General features: G+C 40.2%; 1 protein-coding gene across 1 annotated transcript; it reads left to right on the top strand.

Annotated features, from left to right (window-relative positions):
* The first annotated feature begins 764 nt into the window (after nt 1-764).
* Nucleotides 765-20732, top strand: isx (intestine specific homeobox). The gene is made up of 4 exons (XM_062983008.1): nt 765-1636; nt 14157-14308; nt 17104-17220; nt 20121-20732. Exons 1-4 carry the CDS (start codon nt 1441-1443, stop codon nt 20355-20357), a joined length of 702 nt encoding a protein of 233 aa, XP_062839078.1. The 5' UTR covers nt 765-1440; the 3' UTR covers nt 20358-20732.
* The last annotated feature ends 1136 nt before the right edge of the window (nt 20733-21868 follow it).

Here is a 21868-nt window from a genome sequence, read left to right as displayed (position 1 = left end):
TTCGAAGCACCAATCTGTCAGTCAACAGTCCTGCCAGAAAAGGGTTTAACCCATCGCACCACCGGGAGATGCATCTAGAGAACACGGTCTGGCTTGAAATTGCCCCATATACATGGGAAAAAATGAATAGAGAAGTTAGCCATTCAAGGCCCCCTGGGGAACCAATGTAGACTCCTGACCTTGACACCTGTCCATCTCAGTGTAGACAATACTGTGCTAAATGTGCCAGTATTTTGATTCAATAGAAAGCAGATTCCTAAATTGCATTATAAAGGCATGCATGAAACTGTATTATCAAAATGCATTCTGCACACAATAAGGTCTACCAAACACAGCAAGAATTAATTCTGGATAAACATGCCTAGGGACTGTATTCATTAGATTACAATACAACACTGTTTGACTGTAATGTGTTGGTGTTCCATCATCCTTTCTTTCCCTGAGCAGCTACTTCTCCAGTTCTTGGAAAAAAACAAATGTCTTTCATCTTATCAGGTGCATTTTATTGCCACCTGGTTACACAGTAATTTCAGCCTGAGCTTTACAAAGAATCATATGATTGCATATCAGCTTGACAATTGTCAGGTTAATTGGACAAACAAAGAACGGTCTGTCAGTACGATTGCAGAAGAAAGGCAGCAAAAACTGGGCAGGCAAACAAGCCAAGAAAAAAGGATCCAAGAAAGTAGCATTTAAAGGTGAGGGGAAAGCTTAGGCGAGTTTTTTTTTATTAATTGTGGTTTGGTTTTTACAGTATACCTTTATTTAACTTAAGGGGAGCATCAGAAATTGGAAGAAGGAAAATGTTGACCTTCAAAGTCCTTAGTGGTGGGAAAAAAATTGAAATGGAAAGAAAATGTAATCTTTAGGATTCTTAACCGGATTGAGGAAATGAAGCATGAAGAGTCTGCACATTCCAGCTTTTTATTTTACTTTTTTCCTGTTATCATTTGGTTAAAAATTGTTTTCAGGACAAATATTTGTGATCTTTTACAGGTTTCTGAAATTTACAGAAGAATTAAGATGAAGTACAAGTAGTTGTAGGGAAGATGATGATAAGTCTAAGAAACTTCTTTGTTTCTGCACAGGATTTACAAATACTTTCTGGAGAAGCATGAAAAATATTATTTTAGTGAGTTGTTTACTCAGTCCCATCATTCCTATTGGTCCAGCAACAACTTTAAGGGAGTTGTGGACAGATCTCATTGAACACCTAAAAAAGGAAAGTCATAATTTGGACATAGACATGTATTATCAAGTAACAATTTAATGAAACATTTTAGCAAGATTTATGATTCAACATTGTTCTGACTCTTGTAATAGTCTCACAGGCAAAGTGAAAGTGAAACTTTTTTTCTTTTTAAAAATTTCTTGAAGACATTTGCAAGAAAACTAACAACACCATATTCCCGCATAAAATGAACAGTAAAAGAGTGTGAAATGCAATTTGATGCAATGAAGATGAGTAGCTCAAAGGATTGTAGCAAGCAAGAGAAGCCAGTATTGTCTTTTTCCATTGAAGAGATCTTAAAAAAGACATCCACTGAGGTTTGCCTACATAAGACCGTGATCTGCAGAAACCCAACCGAGTCTGCTCAGATTCTGAGATCAGAGCCGCTTGGGAAAATATGTAAGGGTAAGTAGGTACCATGTTTTCTGGTTTATGAAACTTTATGGTCCATAGTTCTTGACTCTAGGTTTTGCTATTTTGAAAGGGCCAAAATGTTCTGTTCTTTCTTACCTGCTTAAAACAGGTATCTCGTAGGTAATCAAAATGATTCTTAATATGTGATCAATCAACATTGCTTTATTTACAGTGTTACTATATCCATGCTGATCTAGAAGGAAATCCCACTGAGATCACTTTTATGACTGGAGCCTAAAGGGGTTTACTTTTTGTCACAACTGGTAGAGATAATTGTCTGAACATATCTCCCCCTATGAACTATCTTGGCGATTAAGATCATCTGGGGAGGCCATTCTCTCAGTCCCACCTCCTTCACAGGCATGATTGGTGGGAGTGAGAGACAGGCCCTTCTCAGTGGCGGCCCATCAGCTGTGGAACTCTCTCCCCAGTGATATTAGATCAGCTTCCTCACTCCTAGCCTTCAGAAAAAAAATAAAAACTTGGCTGTGGGATCACGCTTTTGGTGAATAGTGAAGTACAACAACAGATTTGAGAATACAGTAGAGTCTCACTTATCCAAGCTAAAAGGGCTGGCAGAAGCTTGGATAAGCGAATATCTTGGATAATAAGGAGGGATTAAGGAAAAGCCTATTAAACATCAAATTAAGTTATGATTTTACAAATTAAGCAACAAAACATCATGTTATACAACAAATTTGACAGAAAAAGTAGTTCTATACGCAGTAATGTTATGTTGTAATTACTGTATTTACGAATTTAGCACCAAAATATCACAATATATTGAAAACATTGACTACAAAAATGGCTTGGATAAGTGAAGCTTGGATAAGTGAGACTCTACTGTATATGAAATGACTATGGAATGGCTTGGACTTTGATTATGGATGGCGTGATTTTAATTATGGAGTGTAATGTTGTAAAACATTTAATATGTTTTAATTTAATCTAATTGTATCTGTAATGTTTGGAATTTTAATAATTGCCTCTATATAAGCCACCTTGAGTCCCCTTTGAGGTAGAAAAAGGCGGGGTATAAATGGAATAAATAAATTCAGGTACTTCTCTAATCAATGAAGATCTGTTCTAAGTTATCATGGATAATCATACTTTTTTAAATGTGTAGAGATGTTATAGTGTTCACAGAAACTCAGTGGATAGAAAAAGAATGGAAATGCAACAATAATATATTTTCTATTAGCACTAGATTTGTCACTGTTACCAGCCCTGGTCAACAGCAAACAGCAGTATTTCAGACCCACTGAAGTTTCTGAATAGTTTCCAAAGGCAGTCCTATGTACAGTATGCTACAACTGTCCAAATGGGAGATAATCAAGTCCTTCTCAAGGAATGGGTGCAGCTGGCGCACTAGTTTTAATTGTGCTAATGTATTTCTGGCCACTGCCCAAACCTGGGCATCCAGGCTCAGATGCAAGCACACACAAGCTACAAAACTTAGATTTCAGGGGGAATGTAACTCCATCCAACACAGGTTGAATCTTTCTTCCCTGATCTGCCTTCCAGCTGTTTGTCTGGATTGAATTTAAATTTGTTCACTCTCATCAAGTCCATTTGAAAAGGAAGGATGTTGACAACAATATTTTAATTCATAAGACAACTTTGTTAGGTTATATTAACACTTGTAGTGGGAGAAAGAGGGGAGAATCACTGACCTCAGACTGTGGGAGATCAGGGTTCAAATCCCCACTCAGCCATGTAAACCCATTGGGTGACTTTGGGCAAAACACATTCTCTCATCATCAGAGGAGATCATCAGACAGCCTCTTCTCAACAGATCCTACCAAGAAACCCTTATAAGATGGTTACCCTAAGTCATAGTCAATCTGAAGACTTCACCAATACAACCAAAAAGGCGCCAACAATAGAAAGTAGAGAAATAAATCCATAGACAATCCTCATCATTTTGCAGTGGCCTTGGTTAATTACTGGATTTGGCAATCTTACATACTGTATAACTACTGAACCTTACTGCTACTATAAGAAATTAACTTTCAGATATTTAGACATGGCTATCATCATGATGTCCCCTTTCAACCTTCTCTTCCGCATGCTAAACATGCCCAGCTCTTTTAACCGCTCCTCATAGGGCTTGTTCTCCAAACCCTTGATCATTCTAGTAACTCTCCTCTAGACATATTCATGTTATTAACACCCTTTCAGATATTTAGACATGGCTACCATCATGATGTCCCCTTTCAACCTTCTCTTCCGCATGCTAAACATGCCCAGCTCTTTTAACCGCTCCTCATAGGGCTTGTTCTCCAAACCCTTGATCATTCTAGTAACTCTCCTCTAGACATATTCATGTTATTAACACCCTTTCACATATCATGATGTCCCCTTTCAACCTTCTCTTCCGCCGTGCGTGCGCACAGGAGTCCCATCGGCCATTTTGGGCGATGGGACTCCTGTGTGCATGCACAGGGCTTCTGAGGCAGCCGGCAGGCAGAAAAAAGCATGGACAATGGGCCAGTGGTGGCGGGCAACGGCGGTGGCACGGGTGGCACCATGCTTACATGGGGGAGCTTCGAGTGCACCCCCTGTTGATGTGCATTACAAGCGACAGCTTAATTTGCCTTGCTGTTGGACTGCCTCTGGTAGTAGACTAAAAATGTGCAGTTTCTCAAGTCACTCCTGACACACAAAAAATCGCAATGCTATGAAAGCCAACAGCTGTCATTGCTGCTTAGAAAACATCTTTGAATCTTTAAAAATTCAAAATCTTATGTCTTTTGTAGTAGGCTCCAGTTGATGTACTGAAGATTCCATTAATCTGCAAAGCAGACCTTGATCATCAGATGTCTGTCCACCCTTATCTTGCATCAAATACCAGCAAAATGCTTTAGGAAAGGATTATAGATCAGTGAAAAGATTTATACCTTGCATTTAAAAGTTCCCAGATTCAGTCTTTGATAGGGCTAGAAAAGACCCCTGTCTCAAATTCTGAAGAGCCCCTTTCCAGTCAGTTTCAATAATTACATGATCTGTGTTATCTTAGAAGGTGTCAGTTCTGTCCTGACAAAACAAGCCATAAATTTCTCCTTTTGCTAAGAAACCAAACATGAGATCTGGAAATTTCATCAGATAAGTAAAAGCTTGAGGCTGACAAATGGTATGAGGACTCTTCAAGGCACAAGAGGAAGATTTTCTATATCTGCCATGTGCAAAAATAAACCTATTCCTGTCATATTTGGCATCAGACATATTTTATATGGGAATAACATATTGCACTAGAGCCCATCTTTAAAACACAATCACATCAAAATTTTGAATGCAACAATGTATATTTCTTTAATCTGATAACTGATTGTTATCGTTTCCTACCACATCCTTTGAAATTCCTTTTTGAAGATTATTTTTACTCAGAAGTAAAGAAAAAATAATTAAAAACAAAGAGAATAGAAAAAAGCAGATTTTCATGATATATATCACTAAAACTAAGCAAGTATCTGACCTCTGAAATTCCAAAGCAAGCGGGCAGAGTGATAGAGAGGTGTAAGATAGACCATAAAAGCTAACATACTATGGATCTTTTAAATAACTATTTAGTCCAATCCTCATCTTCCTCTGTCCTTTCATTGTTTATTTAGTGGTGTCATTTGCACGCCACTTTTTGCCGAGACACGCTAGATGGTTTGCAGTTGTACGAGTCGTAAAATAAAGAAAGGGCTGTCTCATATTCTGAGTTTCTACTCTAAGCCAAGATAATGGAGACCTTAAGCTGACCTTGGGTGCATCTTCATTGACCCTTTCATTGTGAAAGAAAGCTCTGTGACAGTTGCACAACCCACAGATGGATGTGTTAATGCTGCCTTGAACCAACTAACAGAAGTCATAGATTGCTCTGAATTTTCCTTCACTATCTGGAGTAAAGCATGACTTCTGGCTCATGTGAGTAGTTGTGCTGCTCTGTTTGGGAAGTGGCTGTAGCTGTTTATACTGCCATCCTGCTTTCCCTAATCTCAGGCAGCCTGGGGACAAGGGATGGCACATCCCTTGCCCTGTTGATCTGGAATTTGTGGTGCCAACTGGGCATAACAATTGTGCTGGTCACCACAATGAAAATACCTAGAGCAGTGGTTCTCAACCTTCCTAATGCCGTGACCTCTTAATACAGTTCCTCATGTTGTGATGACTCCCAACCATAAAATTATTTTCATTGCTACTTCATAACTGTAATTTTGCTACTGTTATGAATCTTAATGTAAATATCTGATATGCAGGGTGTATCTTTATTCACTGGACCAAATTTGAAACAAATACCCAATACCCCTAAATCTGAATACTGGTGGGATTGATTTTGTCATTTGGGAGTCGTAGTTGCTAGGGTTTATAGTATACCTACAATCAAAGAGCATTTTGAACTCCACCAACAATGGAACTGAACCAAACTTGGCACACAGAACTCCCATGACCAACAAAAATACTGGAAAGTTTTGGTGGGCATTGACCTGGAGTTTTAGAGTTGTATTTCACCTACATCAGAGAGCACAGTGGACATTAACAATGATGGATCTGGACCCAACTTGGCATGAATACTCAATATACCCAAATCTGAACATTCATGGAGTTTGGGGGTAATAGACATTCATATTTGGGAGTTGTAGTTGCTGAGGTTTGGTGAGCATTGACCTTGAATTTTGGAGTTGTAGTTCACCTACATCCAGAGAGCACTGTGGACTCAGATGGATCTGGACCAAACTTGGCACGAATACTCAATATGCCCAAATTGAACACTGGTGGGGTTTGGGGAAAATAGACCTTGAAGAGAAGGACAGGCGGAGAGATTGTCATCCTTCTCTGCCAATGGGGTTCCTATGACCCTCAGAAATATGTTTTTTCTTATGGCCTTTGGCGACTCCTCTGACACCCCCCTCGTGACACCCCCCCCCCAGGGGTACCAACCCTCAGGTTGAGAAATGCTGACCTAGAGTGATGAGGTGATTGGAGAAGAAAAGGGGGAAAGGAAAGAGAAATGCCTTTTTTCTCTCCCCTCTGGAGAGGTGACCAGTGAATTTTTGTACCTGATGGACAATGCAAATGCCAGGTCAATGAGGCAACATAAAGGTTCTTTTCAAGTGATGTTATATCGGTTCTGGCACCATTTAGTTCTGCAACTGCCATCCAGCTGCTAGGCCGGTTTGGGGCTGCACAATGTAATCTCCAGCTATACTGATCCAAAGTACTCTACTGTGGATCAGCATCACTGTTTCAGGCAAGTTAAGATGTGTTCTTAGTAACTAGAGAGTCATTCCAGTTATTTTTTAAAAATTGAACTTTGTATGCTTCGGGGCCATTGCATGCAGTTTATAGATACCCTTACTTTAAAGCATGCTAATATATCAGCTAGTGTGGTGTTATGGTAACTCAAGAGACCAGAGTTCAAATCCACACTCATCCCCAGAGGACAACGGAAAACCCACTTTGCCAGGAAAACCCAATCAGTTCACCTTAGCTTGGAAATAAGTAAGTAAGTAGTTTGGAAATGAGCTGGAAATAACACGAAGGCACGCAACAACAAAAATGCCAGTGTTCTGTCTGTTTAAGATAAGATTTAGCAAAACATGGTTTGACTTGGAGGCAACATTGTTAAGCATGATACCAGCCACAAATACTGGGAAAACAAGAAATAGCAACTAAATTTCTACAATGAAAACAAAATGTTTCCAGAAGCAAAAGGAACCATTCTAAGGCCAAGTCAATTTAAAACCAACCTCAAAGCCATTTCTGAACTGATTAGTAACATTTCCCTCAGCTTGTGCCAGGCGAAAATGTCACCATTTCTGGAAGTCAAATGCTAAATTTACCAAAGAAAATGTCACCCTGGCTCCAAAGCCCTTTTCTCTCTCCACCCTTTTGTCTGCTCTTAACATTTGTGTTTCTCCTGCTCCACTTTTTCTTTATCCTCTGCAAAATAATTTCTCTGCAAAAGACTGCAAGAGAAACCTAAACTACCAGAAAGACAAAATTCCTTAGAAAGGAACAACTAAATTTAACTACCATTTCTTTATCAGCATTTTGATTGCTATTTATTGTTTCATTCCTAAATGAAAGCAGCCTCAGGAATTTTATTTGAAGATTAATACTAAGTTTCATCAGTAAATAAGTTGATCTGTTTAAAGACTTGTACAGAGCTGTGAGAGAGTGATAGTTGCTACACATTAAGTACCTCCTCTATAAAAATAGTATAATCATTCCAGTTAATCATACTTATTAAATCCCCTGGACTTTAGGAAGAAATGTAATAATCATAAATATTGCTTCAATTTCTGCCTCTTGCTCAGCACTTAAAAGCACAGAACTTCAAGCAAACAGTGTATTTGGGAGCAGCGAGGAGAGAAATTCAAGATAATCTGTTCAAACTTGATAGTTAAGTTGAAAACACCACATTTAAAATCAAATTGTGCGCCTGATCCATTTGTCTACCAGTCAGGCACCAAAATCTGTGGAGAAATAGATGGACATCCTTTCCAAACATCCCACATATGAAAGAATACAAGATGTGGGCAACTTCCATAGAGTTTTACATAGATAATGGTCCATTCCACTGTGAAGGATGGCATCATTATTGTGAATCCAACTAGCATGTCCTCTTGGGGAGGAAAGGTAGCATCTCAAGAAGCAAATTCATGCTTACCCAGATTCCAAAAGCAATCATATTAGGCCAGCCTTCCCTAACCTGAACCAGACACATTGGATTGAACACTTTTTCATCTAAAGCCAGCACTGCTAATGGATGTGGTGGCCAGGTTGGTGGTGTATGGAGTCCAACACATCCAGAGGACACCGAGCTATGCAAGCTTGGTCTATTCCACTTACAAAGCATGCAAAGTTCAATTTAAGATTGTTGGTTCAATTCTAATTTGGGTATTGAAGAGGCATATCTGACCAATAGGCTATGACCCACTCACATTATAGACTTGTGATTCTACTTTCATTGCCATGGCAGCAGTCTATGAAATTCTGGGATTTATAATTTGGTAATGCACTAGATCTCACTCGCTGAGAATTCTAAATCCCCCTCCCTAAACTGAAAATTCCAGAATTCCACAACATGAAACTATAGCAATTAAAGTGGAATCATAGGCCTATAATTATAGAGTGTGAAAGGGCCTCGGACCCCTGAGTTGGCCAAGAGTACTGATTGGAGAGGAAATTGAAACAAAGGCTGGATCTTGTTATAAGGCTACAACAGTTACCCATAGCCAGAAAGCTTTATGGCAAGAAATGCAGGATGTAGACACCCAGAAACATTTGGATGAAATATAACCCAATCTATAACCAAGGAAAAAGACCCCCATGGAACTAGCACATAACTGAACACAGGATTTTTTCCTCATCACCAGTGAATGTCACCAATTCTTTCTGGGAAATAAACCTCCAATAAAGGCAGAGTGAAAAGCGCCTTTGCATTTCTCTACAACAAATCCATACAATCCTAATAATAAGCCACCAGGGCAGAACAGGAGTTGTGCAGAAGCATGCCAGGCAGAACAAATAGTCCCAGATGCTAATCGGGTTTGCGTCTCTTCTCTTAAATTTTGTAGGACTTCAGACATATGGATTTCATTTTATAAGGCTGTCAGGTAATGTTACTGCCAAGGCTGTTGAGCTCCAGATAATAGACCCTGGGTTATAGGATTGTTTTATAAATTAATAACATTATAGACCATTTCCTTTCTAATATCTTTTGTGGTTTTATTGGCCTTTTCCAAACTGATCTAAGAACATAACATTACAGCCTAAGGATTCTACCTCCTTCCCTCATTATTCCTAGACTAAAAATTGGGAAGGGGGATACCTTTTTATTTATTGTTTTTGAAAAGAGTTTTATCTTATGTCAGTAGAAAGCAGAGGCTAGGTATAGCAAGGTAATGACAGATTTGAAGATAAAGAAAGCCTGACAATCTCATCACATGAGGTCCTTTTCGGCAGCATGTGCCAGTTCGCCTATGCTTTTATGATGGAGCCAACCAGCTCCCATCCCATGATGTAGAGCAACTTCCAGTGAGGCTCGGCCTTAAAAGTATAGTTGAACTGGTGACAACATGGGAGGCTTCCCGTGTTGAATAGAAGTCAGTTGGGGAAAGCCAGGTGGCCAATGCTTCCCCCTGTGGAATGGAGACTCAGCGACAGGTTCCCCATGCCCCCCTGGATTCACCACAATGTGTGGGATTCTGGCAGACCATCTGATGAGGTCATGAGACAGAAGTGTTAATAGGCAAACTATTCCTGATTAATGTGAAGAGCTTTGTGGGCACAAATAATCACAGATAACAGCAGGTCACTTGAAAATAGAGAAATGTAGCAATATAAAGAGCTTAAGAAGAGCTCTGCTGGAAAAGATTAAAGGGATGTCTACTCCAGCATGCTATTCTACACATGATAATTGATGCATACAGATCTACAACCAGAACATTAGTGCAATAACAACCTCCCACTCCTATTCCCCGCAACTAGTGTTCAGAGGGATATACCCTCTGCTTCTAATGTCCATATACAGCCATTGTGAACGGCACCCATGGGTAGCCTCATCCTCCACCAGTTTGCCTAAACCACCTTGAAAGCAGTCCAAGTTGTTGCCCCTCAAAACATCATGTAGAAGTGGTAGTGAATTCCCTATATAAGCAAGTGTCTTCTATAGTTAGAACCAGTGTGCTTGTGGTTTGAATGTTGAACTAGGACTCTGGGAGACCAGGGTTCAAATCACTGTTCAGTCATAGAAACCAACATTGGGCAAATTACACTTTCTTGGTTTCAGAGGTAGGCAAAGGTAAACTCATTTTGAACAAATTCTGTCAAGAAAAACTTGTGATGGGCTCATTTTAGGATAACCAGAAGTCACGAATAATTTCAAGGCATAACAACAACAACAACAACAACAACAGCTAGTATTCTCTAGCTTAAAATATATCATTAAATACAAGAAGCATTGTGTTGGATCTCTTCAAAAGTCTATATAGTTCAGTGCATAATATTAATAGCAAACAGCTTGATGCCTCTGGAAAGCTTGGAGCTGGAATAGGAATCTGGAAGATTTGAGATGAAAGTGGATTGTGCCTGCTAGCAATGTCCACTGGCCACATATATGACATTAGTCTAGAGCACTGCTTTTTAAACTCTGGATCCTGACCCCAAATAAGCTCAATGTTGGGGTTGCCAAAAAAATTGTCGAAAAGAAACCTAGTGGATATTTTAGACATTTACATGAATCTGTTAGCAGCAATGTGCAATGTCTACAGTGGACTCTTCAAAAAAAATGCTTCAGCTCTATTTCATAAAAAGGGAAATCAACCTGTTTAGTAAGCCTTGCAAATGCTGAATTATTATAAGTAAATATTTGATTTTGATATCTAGTTTAAATATCTATGTAAATAATGTTGCATAAAAATTTCTCAGGCAGAAAGGGGTTGCACTGGGAAAGTTTAATGTGTGCCCTGATCTAGAGGGGATATATACATATGCATAAAATCAGTTCTAGCAAATATCATTTTCCAACAAACACTGGTCAGAATATGATTCCATTTATTTTTGACCTCCAAAGATATTTTCTTCCATCAAGCACTGGCAACTCAGCAAGATCCTTTTTAACAGATGTAAGCAAATCACTTTTTTCTTCACAAAAGGAGTGGAAACAGAAAAAGAGAACATGTCCCCAGACCTTGTTGTGATCCCTTTTGAAATATCCTATTTAAAAAAAATATTCAAAGCTTTTCCAGTCATAGTGCCTGAGGTCTTCTGCTTGTTCTTCTTTCCAGCTGTCTTCTCCAATAATTAAGCAATTGTGATTGGCATCTGGGTGGTGGCAGCTTTTTTTCTGAAACTTCGAGATGGAGAGAAATGAAATGGAGCCTTTAAACATCCCAACATCCTGCTGCTCCATTTCTGCAATGCCTTAACAGATAGCAGCAGGATGCTAAATGCTGTGCTTCGGTAGCAGAAGGCTTTACCCTGAGCAATTTGTATGTACCCAATTAGAGCCATTCTCTCCCACTATGCTAGTCCCTTTTAATAAAGGGTGAAAAGCTCCTCTAATAAAAATTAACCACGGCACCACTCTCCCACCTCTCCGTCTCTCTGCAAGGTCTTTTAAATGGATAAGCAAGCTCTTTAGCTCGGACAAGGAATCCTAGAGAAAACTCATCTCCTTACGTACACAAATCAGTTTGGTTTGCTTCACTGAAGTGTGACATGCCAACATATCTCTCTGTGTGTATTTAATGGGTAGACAGGGCTACACATTCATGGGAGGGCCATCATTTTAGAAATTTTCACCATTACACCAAAGTGCAATACACAGCCAGAGGGAGAGATGGCCCTTCCAGAAATCTCAATTTGTAGTGGCTTAGCTGCCTGATCTAAAGTTGCAATCATCCTCAAAACACCTGCTTAGGAAGGAGATAATCCACAATACAATCACTGATAGTCCATGCAGGCTGTCAGTATCAGTATAGGTTATTGCCAAGAGGAGATATAATCATTAAATGGAGAAAAAGCAATGGTAGCTCCAAGGCAATCCCCTGTGTCCCTGTTCTGTATCTGCATCCACACACTTTGTTCCCTTCCTTTCCTTTCCCCCATTAGCTCCAGTCATAATTGCTTACAAGTAATTTATCACAAAAGAAAGCAAAATAGTGACTTGTAATTATTGCCCTTCAGCCTTTTTTGTTTTTGTTAGCACCATTAAATCTGTACTTATTGGCCCTATAACTGAAAGACATCCAAATAGTTTTGTTATCAACAGCCCTGCTCAGGTCTTGCAAACTCAGTGTTGTGACTTCTTTGACTGACGACTTTGTTACACAGGGGCTGCAAGCGCCGTAGGGTGCTTGCAGCATAGCTGATTGGTGGAGCACCACGCTGCCCTTCACATGATGTAACGCTAACTTCCAGTGAGGCTCCATCAACCAACTGTGGTGCAAGCATCCCACGACACTTCGTGCAGAAGGTGTGATGGGGAAGCATCACTGTGGGCGAGGCGGGGTGTGGGGTGCCAGGATTACCCCACTGCCCTGTGGATTTGCCACAGAGGCTGGCTAATCGCTCTGCTGAGGCTCATCAATGTGATGAGCTCCTCAGTCTCTCCCTCTGAAATGTGGTCTTCCTCTTTTATGAGCATCGTATGCATATGGAAATTTTTAAAAAGCAATGTAGCCTTATTTCTCCAGGGATACAGAAAACAAATTTGCAAATCCAGCATTACACATAACATTTACTAGCCTTTTATTTTCCCCTCCCCCACATTCTTTATTAGACTGTAGCTTTGAGTACTCTTGTTTGCTGTGGACTCTCTTAAGATGGAGTCCCAGAGGCATGTACTAATATTCAGAGCTGTAGCCAAAGGGGGGGAAATCACCTTGAGGGAGAGAACACAAACACAGATTTGTCACTTTTTTCCTGTTCCCCTACACCCTGCATCTTTCTCTCTCAGTTTTTTTGGGAAACATAAACAGAATTACTGATTAAGTTTAATCAAAAATGCATCATCTCACTTTCCTACTGGCAAGTTCTTGATTAGCTCCCTAGAAGAATATCAGCAGCAATTTCATTTTGGAGCTGAAATCAAAGGCTGTCCACACAGTCTCTGTTGGCCCACAGCTGACCGCAGGTTATTTTATTCTTTTAATCTGATGAGTTCCAGTTTGAAATAAATAAAAACAGCAACAATGTTTGTTCTCAGCAGGCATCCAAACTGCACGCATTGTTCTTGTCCCCATGCAACCCTGCAAATCAGAAATATGTTTGCCAGGCCAAATAGTAAGAGGCAGAAAGATGAAGGTTACCATAACACCAACAATGCTGTTTGCAGTCTTCAGGGAGACATCACACCATAGGCTTTTCAATCTCAGGGGCCAACATATTCTCCAGACAGTAAGTCTGAGGGCTAGCTAACACAAACATTGTCAGACTCTGATAAAGTTTGCATCATTGTAGGTGTGAAGTTTCACATGAAGAGAGCATTCATGCTTGAGAGAAAAGGGGGGGGGAGACCCAGAGCATCTCATTTCATAGACTATCACAAAATACATTTTAAAACAGATTTGTCAGATGAGAGCAGACTTGGGTGCAAAGATTTTTCTTCTACTTCACCACTAGATGCCATCTCCACTGTAAGGACTTCATCTGTTTCACTGGTCGTGCATTGAGGGAAAGGAGAGGACAAAGAACCACCTTTAGCACCAGCAAATTGCCACCTTCTACCAGCTACTGACCTGTACATTAGGGAAGTCACTACTACTTCTCTCCCTTGACTGAACCCAAATTCAGATCCTCAGGGGCCATCAGAGATATACGGAAGCCATTCCATCTAACTGTAACCAAGAAGCATGTGCAAATAAAGTAATCTCTAGGATGAGGCATGAATTCATTGTTTTCAGATCTTAATGCAAATTACATCTTCAGCCTGCCACTCCAAGAATCCATTGTATGGCCATTGGCATACTCTCCAGACATACTCTTTAAGAAATGCACCTTTTTCCTGTTTGCGCAGATAACAAAAAAGGGAAACGTAGGATCAGGACCACGTTTACAGCAGATCAACTCCAGGAACTAGAGCAAATCTTCCAAGTGACACACTATCCAGATGTCAACACCCGCAATCAATTGGCAGCAAAGATCAATCTTCCAGAAACCAGGGTCCAAGTAAGTTTTGGTTCCTTTTGATGTCAGATGAGCCCATCTGAAAGTTAGCTGATCAGTTGTTTTTACTCATAGTCTTGTCAAGGAAAACAGCCTGATTACTGCATTTATTATAGTGCAGTGTAATATATTTCTTTCTGCTTTCTCTGGAGAATACTGCCAGTTCTCAGTATATGAAAATTTTTGATGACAAAATCTAAGAAAAGGTTTTGTTGTTCCTGATGCAATTATCTCTGCAATCTAAATACACAACAGTTACATTGCAGCAATGACTATTTTTGCTATTATCCCAGTTGTATCAAAAATACATTTCTTTGACAAAAATTGACTTTCCAGTAAACAGTTTCAATGTCATGCATTTGCAGTTCAGCTCATTTTCTTGGAGTGAGAAGCTTTGATTCAGTTGTAAAACTGTATACTAGATCAAACTAATCTTTTGGGAGGGAGAGCACCAAACAACTCCACTTCTAAGTAGAGATGGGCACACTCAGGCCAGCTGCCATCAGGCTGAATCAGAAAATTGGCAAATTGGCAGAACAACCCTCATTTCCCCAGAGGCAGTTCTTTGAAGCAGCCCCCATCAGAACAACAAAGAAATATATTTCTGTGGCAACTGAACCATGAATCCTTAGATGCACCTCAGATTTAAAACACAGCAAAACAAAAACTCCAACCTCTCAGCCCTACTTCAATTGTTAAATCAAATAATAGCCTTTTCCAAATACTGGATAAATTGCTATTTGGAAACTCAGATCCCAAAGCCTTCCAGCCAGCATGGCTTTTAAACACAGTGGTTGTAGGATCATGGGTTTTGTAATTCAGAAAGGTCTTACTCCCTTCACTTCAATTCTGACCATTTCAGAAGTGGCATTTTTTTTTTGCACATGCTTATGTTGGTATGCTTACATTCATCATTGCTCCCTCAAAGCTTCCTGTTTGACAACCTCCAACATTTAAATCAGTTTAGCTTTTTATCATCAAAAATAGTATGTGCTTAATTTAATTTAATTTGTACCCCACCTTTCTCCCAACACAAGATGCAGGGCAGATTTGTTGTTATTGTGCCTTTGAATGCCTTCAAGTTGTTTATGGAAACCCTAAGTAACTATAACAATTTTTTCTTGGCCAGATTGATTCAGAAGGGTTTACCTGTGCTTTCCTCTGAGGCTGAGAGAGAATCACTTGTCAAAGTTCACTCAGCCTCCTTCTACACTCCCTATATTCCAGGATTGATCCCAGATTATCTGCTTTAAACTGGATTGTATGAGTCTCCACTACCAGATAATCTAGGATAATCAAATAATCTGGGATAAGATTCTGGGATATAGAGGCAGCGTGGAAGGGGCCTCAGTTGGTTTTAAGCATGGAGTAGTGATAAAGAGTATGAAATCATTTTACTATAGCAATAAATAATTTGATTTCATGTTTTAGGACTTCATCCCACAGGATAAGTAAAACATTTGAGACTGTTGGCTTTCCCTTAAATTTCACCACTCCCCATTTTGAAATTAAGCAGAAGATTTTCCTACCCCCATCACACCTAATCCTTTTCTTCACTTTTTTTAAGATTCATCCATTTGATTTGCCATCACACAAGAGACATATGTTTCCTCCCATTGTCTCCTCCCCCATTGTCTTCCCTCAAAATCCTTCAACTACAGAAGAGCTAAGGCTTCAGTCTTAAGGAGGGCTTGTTTGCCCTCAATACCCTTCGAATGAAGCTGAGTCAAGGCACCGTTTTTAAAACACTTATTTCAGTGGGAGCCACACAGCCTGAAGGAACATTAGCCATTGTTAAAAAAGATATAAATTACCTCATCGGTTCTAAAGGTTATGGCAGAAGAAAGGATTCTATACTAGAGATGTGTGTGGTAATTGTCCAATTTGTTTCATTTGTATTTCCATTTCGTATCGTCCATTCGGGTGGCACGAAATGGAAAGGCCACCAATGAAACAAAAATTAACTCAAAACAAAAGGCGAGGGGGATCAGGTATCAGCTCCAAGCCTGCCTTTTGCATCAATCAGCTGTAGGCCCTGTGAGGACCAGGTGCAGGCTTTGGCCTATCCAAGCCTTGCAGGGCCCACAGCATCTTGCCGAGGAAGAAGCGGTCATAACTCGGCAATTGGATGTGTCTTGCAGCTGATTGCTGATTGCCAAGTAAGAAGCAATCGGCTGTAGACCCTGCGAGGCCCGGCTAGGCATGGCCCAAAGCCTGCACACGTAGGCCGGAGCTTTGAGCCTATGGGTGCTTTGAGCTTATGAGCATAGGACTAAAGCCTGCATCCGGGCTTGGCAGGGTGCGTAGGTCTAAAGCCTGCACCCGTAGGCCCGGGCGCGTGGTGCAGGCTTTAGATTTTGGGAGGTCAGACGAAAATGGATCAGGGTCTCACCAAAAGCTGGGACACAAAACAGAGCAAGGTCCTGAATGCACATGACTATTCTATACTACCCATCTCAGCTCCTTCCCTCCTGATGTAATCATTTTATTTACAAACAGGCATCACATGTTAAACTGGGCACTTTTATGTGTCTCTTTGTGGGGAATTGAAACATTAGTCAATTGCCAAACAACTTAGGAATTGTGAAAAAAAAATGGTGCAATACCTGGAACCCACAGTTGAGGTTTGCATCATGTGATGGGCTCAGTGGGTTGCTGATACCTAAATGTGTAGAAACACTCATTTTATTGTGTGTGGTGTCCTTAGTATTTCTCCTAATATCATTTAGTTATTTACTTTAAAGAAATTAGCACTGGCTCAAACTAATAATTCCTCCACCCCCCTCCCCCATACATAGATCTGGTTCCAGAACCAAAGGGCAAAGTGGAGGAAGCATGAAAGGTTTGGCAATTTTGGTGGACTGCAACATCTAACTGAAGTTAATTACGTTCCTGCTCCAAACCCGGATACGACAGTAAGTATCACACTGCCTGGAGGGAACCCTTTCACACCACACAACTATAGCACTAAGGATTTTATCCCACGCAGTAAAACATTAAGGAAACAAAGTACATCACACGACGCAAGGAAATTTCCCCTTGCATCCATCGTGCTTCATTGGGGAAGTGTTTTCAAAGCATTAAGAAAGTGGAGGGAAAAGATGAGCAGAAATCATTTCTGAGCTCAGGAATCACTATAAAACTGGAGAAAATGGTGAAAAACACATTGGATGGCATCTGTCAGATTTGCCCATGATGAATCATTTCAGTGACGTGGAGTAATGGGCATTCCTATGGACGGTCTCCTACCAAGCATTGACATTTCTCTCCCAAAATCCTGCTTTGTGAGCTTGGCATGGAAATTTTAAAAAATAAATTTAGTCATTAAAAATATTGAAATTTCAATATATCGCCACTTTGTTTTTCCTGTCATTTCTCCTTCATAATAATCTTAGCTTTCAAAATTACACTGCTGCTAGCCTTTTAACTTTTCTTCTGTGATTGAGAGCAATAAAACTGGGAGGAAGGAGAGGAGCCCAGAGGAAGGGGGAGCTGTCTTAAGAACAATGCTTCCTGTCTCCTCACGAGTAGCAGGATTGGAGGGGACAGTCTAGTATCCCCAAAGTGGTGTCTATCTTAAGACCAGTGCCTTGGGTCTACTCAGGAGCAATGGGATTGGAGAGAAAAGTCAAGTATCCCCCAAGCTCGCTCATGTGATAATCTGGAAATAGATAATAATAATAATAATAATAATAATAATAATAATAATAATAATCTTTATTTATACCCCGCCACCATCTCCCCAATGGGGACTCGGGGCGGCTTACATGGGGCCATGCCCAGAACAATACAATATAACAAAATATAATAGAACAACAAATCATAGCACATTAAACAACACAATAAAAGAAAATATACACTACATTAAACAAGATCAAAGAACAATAAAACCAAGGGCGGGCCACATGAACACTAGATTAAAACTCGAGGTGAGAAAGGAAGTAGGAGTAAAAACCACAGAGGACAGGATCATAAAGTGGCGGTGCGATCTGGAGGACAAATATTGAAGGAGAGCAGCAAAAGGGATGTATGTAGTGATTACTCTCCAAAGGCACAACGGAAGAGCCATGTTTTCAGGTCTTTCTTAAAGGCTGCTAGTGTGGGGGCTTGCCTAATCTCACCGGGCAGTGAGTTCCACAATCGGGGGGCCACAGCAGAGAAGGCTCTCTCCCTTGTTCCCACAAGGCGGGCCTGAGATATTGGCAGTGGTGACAGGAGAGCCTCCCCTGACGATCGAAGGGATCGGGCAGGTTTATGATAGGAGATACGGTCACGAAGGTAGGTGGGTCCCAAACCGTTTAGGGCTTTATAAATGATGGTCTGCACCTTGAATTGGGACCGGAAAATAAACGGCAGCCAGTGGAGCTCCTTGAACAAGGGAGTGGATCTCTCCCTGTAACTCGCCCCAGTTATTAGTCTGGTCCACTAGATGGTTTTGGAAGTTAAGACAAGAAAGAACAATGTATGATGGGATCTGAGAAATGATGCAATTTGCTTTCTAATGTAACAGGAGATAACACCATCATAATAACACCTCACAAAACTACAACTTCCAAGATTCCATAGCATTGGTACATGGCAATTAAAATCCTACCAAACTTCATTAATTCTCCAGGGTAGCTGCAACCCTACAGTCCCCCAGCCTCTCTGAAATTTTAATGTTTAGGCCAGTTTAAAGAAAATTCTTGAATAACCTCAAAGGCATGGAAATATACCTTACCCATGTCCGCACACTTCCAACAAGATGCATTTCCTGTCATTATTTTGAGAGGAAATGCAGAAAATTGAGGTACTTGGGTTTCCTGTGTAGTTTGCAGCCCCATGAGTTGTATGCATATGTATTAAATGATAGGAGTATAACAAATTCACGCAACAATGGAAACGTGGCTGCCATGTTAGTGGGGTAGATAATCCACCCTTGGGCTTACTCTGAACCTATATGGATGCTAGATTTCAACACTTTAGGTTACATTTTTGAAGTTCAGACTAGACCTAGGAGAAAATTCACTGCTTCTTCATTGGCATGAAAGCTGACCCTCTTAAATGCTGGTTCATCCTGCACTCCTTCTGCCAATTTGTGGATCTAATGTGGTGGCAGATGGAAGACAGAAGAGGATGATTCGTAATATAAGGCAGCGTTTGTAGCATTCGGCCTCCCCACTCCCCACCCCAACAACCAAAATTATATGTATTGCAACCTAGTGCGATCCTGATATAATGGTGATTCCCAGAAGAATACAAAATGCACATATACTTCTTTCTGTATCCCATTATCCACATCTTTCTGTATGAATTTTTTGCTTCCCAAAATTCTGCATGGATTAACATTTAATACATAGCAGTAGAAACAAGAGTAAATATGAGCCAGAACCTGAAAATCTGGTCAGAAATCTTTTTTCATTCTAGTCCTGACTTGGTTTAATGCTGGTTTTACATTTTCTGCACGATCTAAAACTGAAAGAGCTATTTAGTTGGCAAAGACATTTTCTGTCCCCCATCTTCAGATATTTGCAATCATTGGGAGAAAAGGAATCCTTTTGTGCCTTACTGATTGCCTGTCACTATATTTTAAAGACTCAATTTAAAGATAGTCTCTGAAATTTGTGGCTTCCTTATTGCTAAAGGCTTGAGGAAATTGACAAGACAAGTCCTGTGTTAGTCAAAAATTACATTAAAATTAGACTCTGTTAGTCATTTTATGTGGGTTTGAAGCAGTTTCATTATATGTAAATTTTAATAAAAAGTATTATGTTAAAACTGGATTAAACAAAAGACCTGCAATCATGTTGATTCTGCCTCTTTCACTTTATAACAGGGTCCTTGTCTGATGTCCAGCAATATTTTTGGAATGGGTGTCCACACATGGCATTATCCACCAGAACAAAGATATTCTATATCTGCCTGCCTACCAAATATACAGCCATGTAGTCCTCTGAACATGGACCCCATGGTGTTCTCAAAACCTTATCTGCTCCTGGATTGCCTCCCTCCATATAGTCTCTCCCCTCTGTCACTGAAAACGCGGAGACACATCAGTGCCAATTTTACATAGAAGATGACTCTGCACAGCTTAGAGGAGCAAGACTATGGTTGTCTGAAGAACATGTTTTTCTTCATCAATCCTATACAACACAAAGTCTATCTGATTTATATTGGTGACATTTGCTGGATTCTGATCACCCCTCTTCCCCTAAATGCCCATGTTGCTCCATGAACCTTGTTAGGTCTTCATGAGTTGTTCAGTATCTCTGTGTCTAACCTACCTCACTGGCATGTTGTTAGGATGCAAGAGAATGAAGCCATGCCCATCACCTGAACCTCCTTGGTATATGGATGAGATAACGCAGTGAATTGCCTATGATGATTCTATAATTGTATTGCTGAAGACGTCAAGCTTTATATGATTCCAAAACAGAAGGCTGGCAATTTTTTTTAAGGGGTTGTTGTGTGTCTTTCGGGCTGTGTGGCCATGTTCCAGAAGCATTCTCTCCTGACGTTTCGCCCACATCTATGGCAGGCATCCTCAGAGGTTGTGAGGTATACCTCACAACCTCTGAGGATGCCTGCCATAGATGTGGGCGAAACGTCAGGAGAGAATGCTTCTGGAACATGGCCACACAGCCCGAAAGACATACAACAACCCTGTGATTCTGGCCATGAAAGCCTTCGACAACACAATTTTTTTTAAGTTAGTTTGAGATTATGCCCTTTCATCTTTTACAGTTCTTGCAATGTTCCCTTTATGCTGCAGAGTATAGTGCTGTGATCCCACTTTAATTGCCATGGTGACATCCTATGGAATTGTGGAATTAGCGGTTTAGTGAAGCATAGAGCTCTCTAGAATTATAAATACCCCACTCTAAACTGCAAATCCCAGGATTACATAGTAATGGTGGCATCTTTAGTAGAATCATAACACTATAACTGTGTGGTGTGAAAAGGCTGGAGAAGAAGAGCAGTTGGTCAATTAATCGAAATGGCTACTCAGAATATATTAGTGTTTTCACTCTTTATATGTTGTGCCACCTGTGCTTCACAAAACTAAAAGTACAGTTAAGGAAAGGGATAGAAATACCAGGTGTAGCTTTTGACTGCTCTTATTTATGTGGCTTGAGAATGCAATGGAGGTTGTACAAGGGATAGGTATGCTGGATCAAATATCATCCTGTTTCTATAAAAGATTAAAGCACTGATGAGATGAAAAAAATATTATATTACTAGATTTTCTGTGGGTTTAATGCTAGGGAAAAGAAATGGTAAACCAAATGGGAAAGAGAAGCAAAACTTAAGAAATGAATTCATCCAATGGTTAGAATTCATACATCAAGAATGCCTGTATTTTTTACAAAAATATAGGAAAGTGTTATTACCAAGTCACTACTGTTTAGTAGGGCTGTGCACAGATCCGTTTTTTAAAATGGGCTCCAGCTGGTTTGGCTTTTTTGGCCAGCCGTAATGGCATGGATGCTGCCACTATTTTTTTCGACCACAACAGACCACACAGCTGCCAACTATGGCTACTTTCTGTTTCTTTCAGCTACGCGTGGAGTGTAGAGAAGTAGA

This window comes from Anolis carolinensis, chromosome 5 (assembly GCF_035594765.1).
Source record: "Anolis carolinensis isolate JA03-04 chromosome 5, rAnoCar3.1.pri, whole genome shotgun sequence".
Classification (NCBI taxonomy): domain Eukaryota; kingdom Metazoa; phylum Chordata; class Lepidosauria; order Squamata; family Dactyloidae; genus Anolis; species Anolis carolinensis.
The sequence above is the reverse complement of the archived record's forward strand: the minus strand, read 5'-3'. Positions and strand labels throughout refer to the sequence as shown.

Excerpts from the sequence above, each read along its gene's own strand:
- isx (XM_062983008.1), top strand. The coding sequence starts at position 1,441 with ATGCAATTTGATGCAATGAAGATGAGTAGCTCAAAGGATTGTAGCAAG. Across the intron at positions 1,637-14,156 it reads GCTTGGGAAAATATGTAAGG|ATAACAAAAAAGGGAAACGT; the intron begins GTAAGTAGGTAC and ends CTGTTTGCGCAG. Across the intron at positions 14,309-17,103 it reads TTCCAGAAACCAGGGTCCAA|ATCTGGTTCCAGAACCAAAG; the intron begins GTAAGTTTTGGT and ends CCCCATACATAG.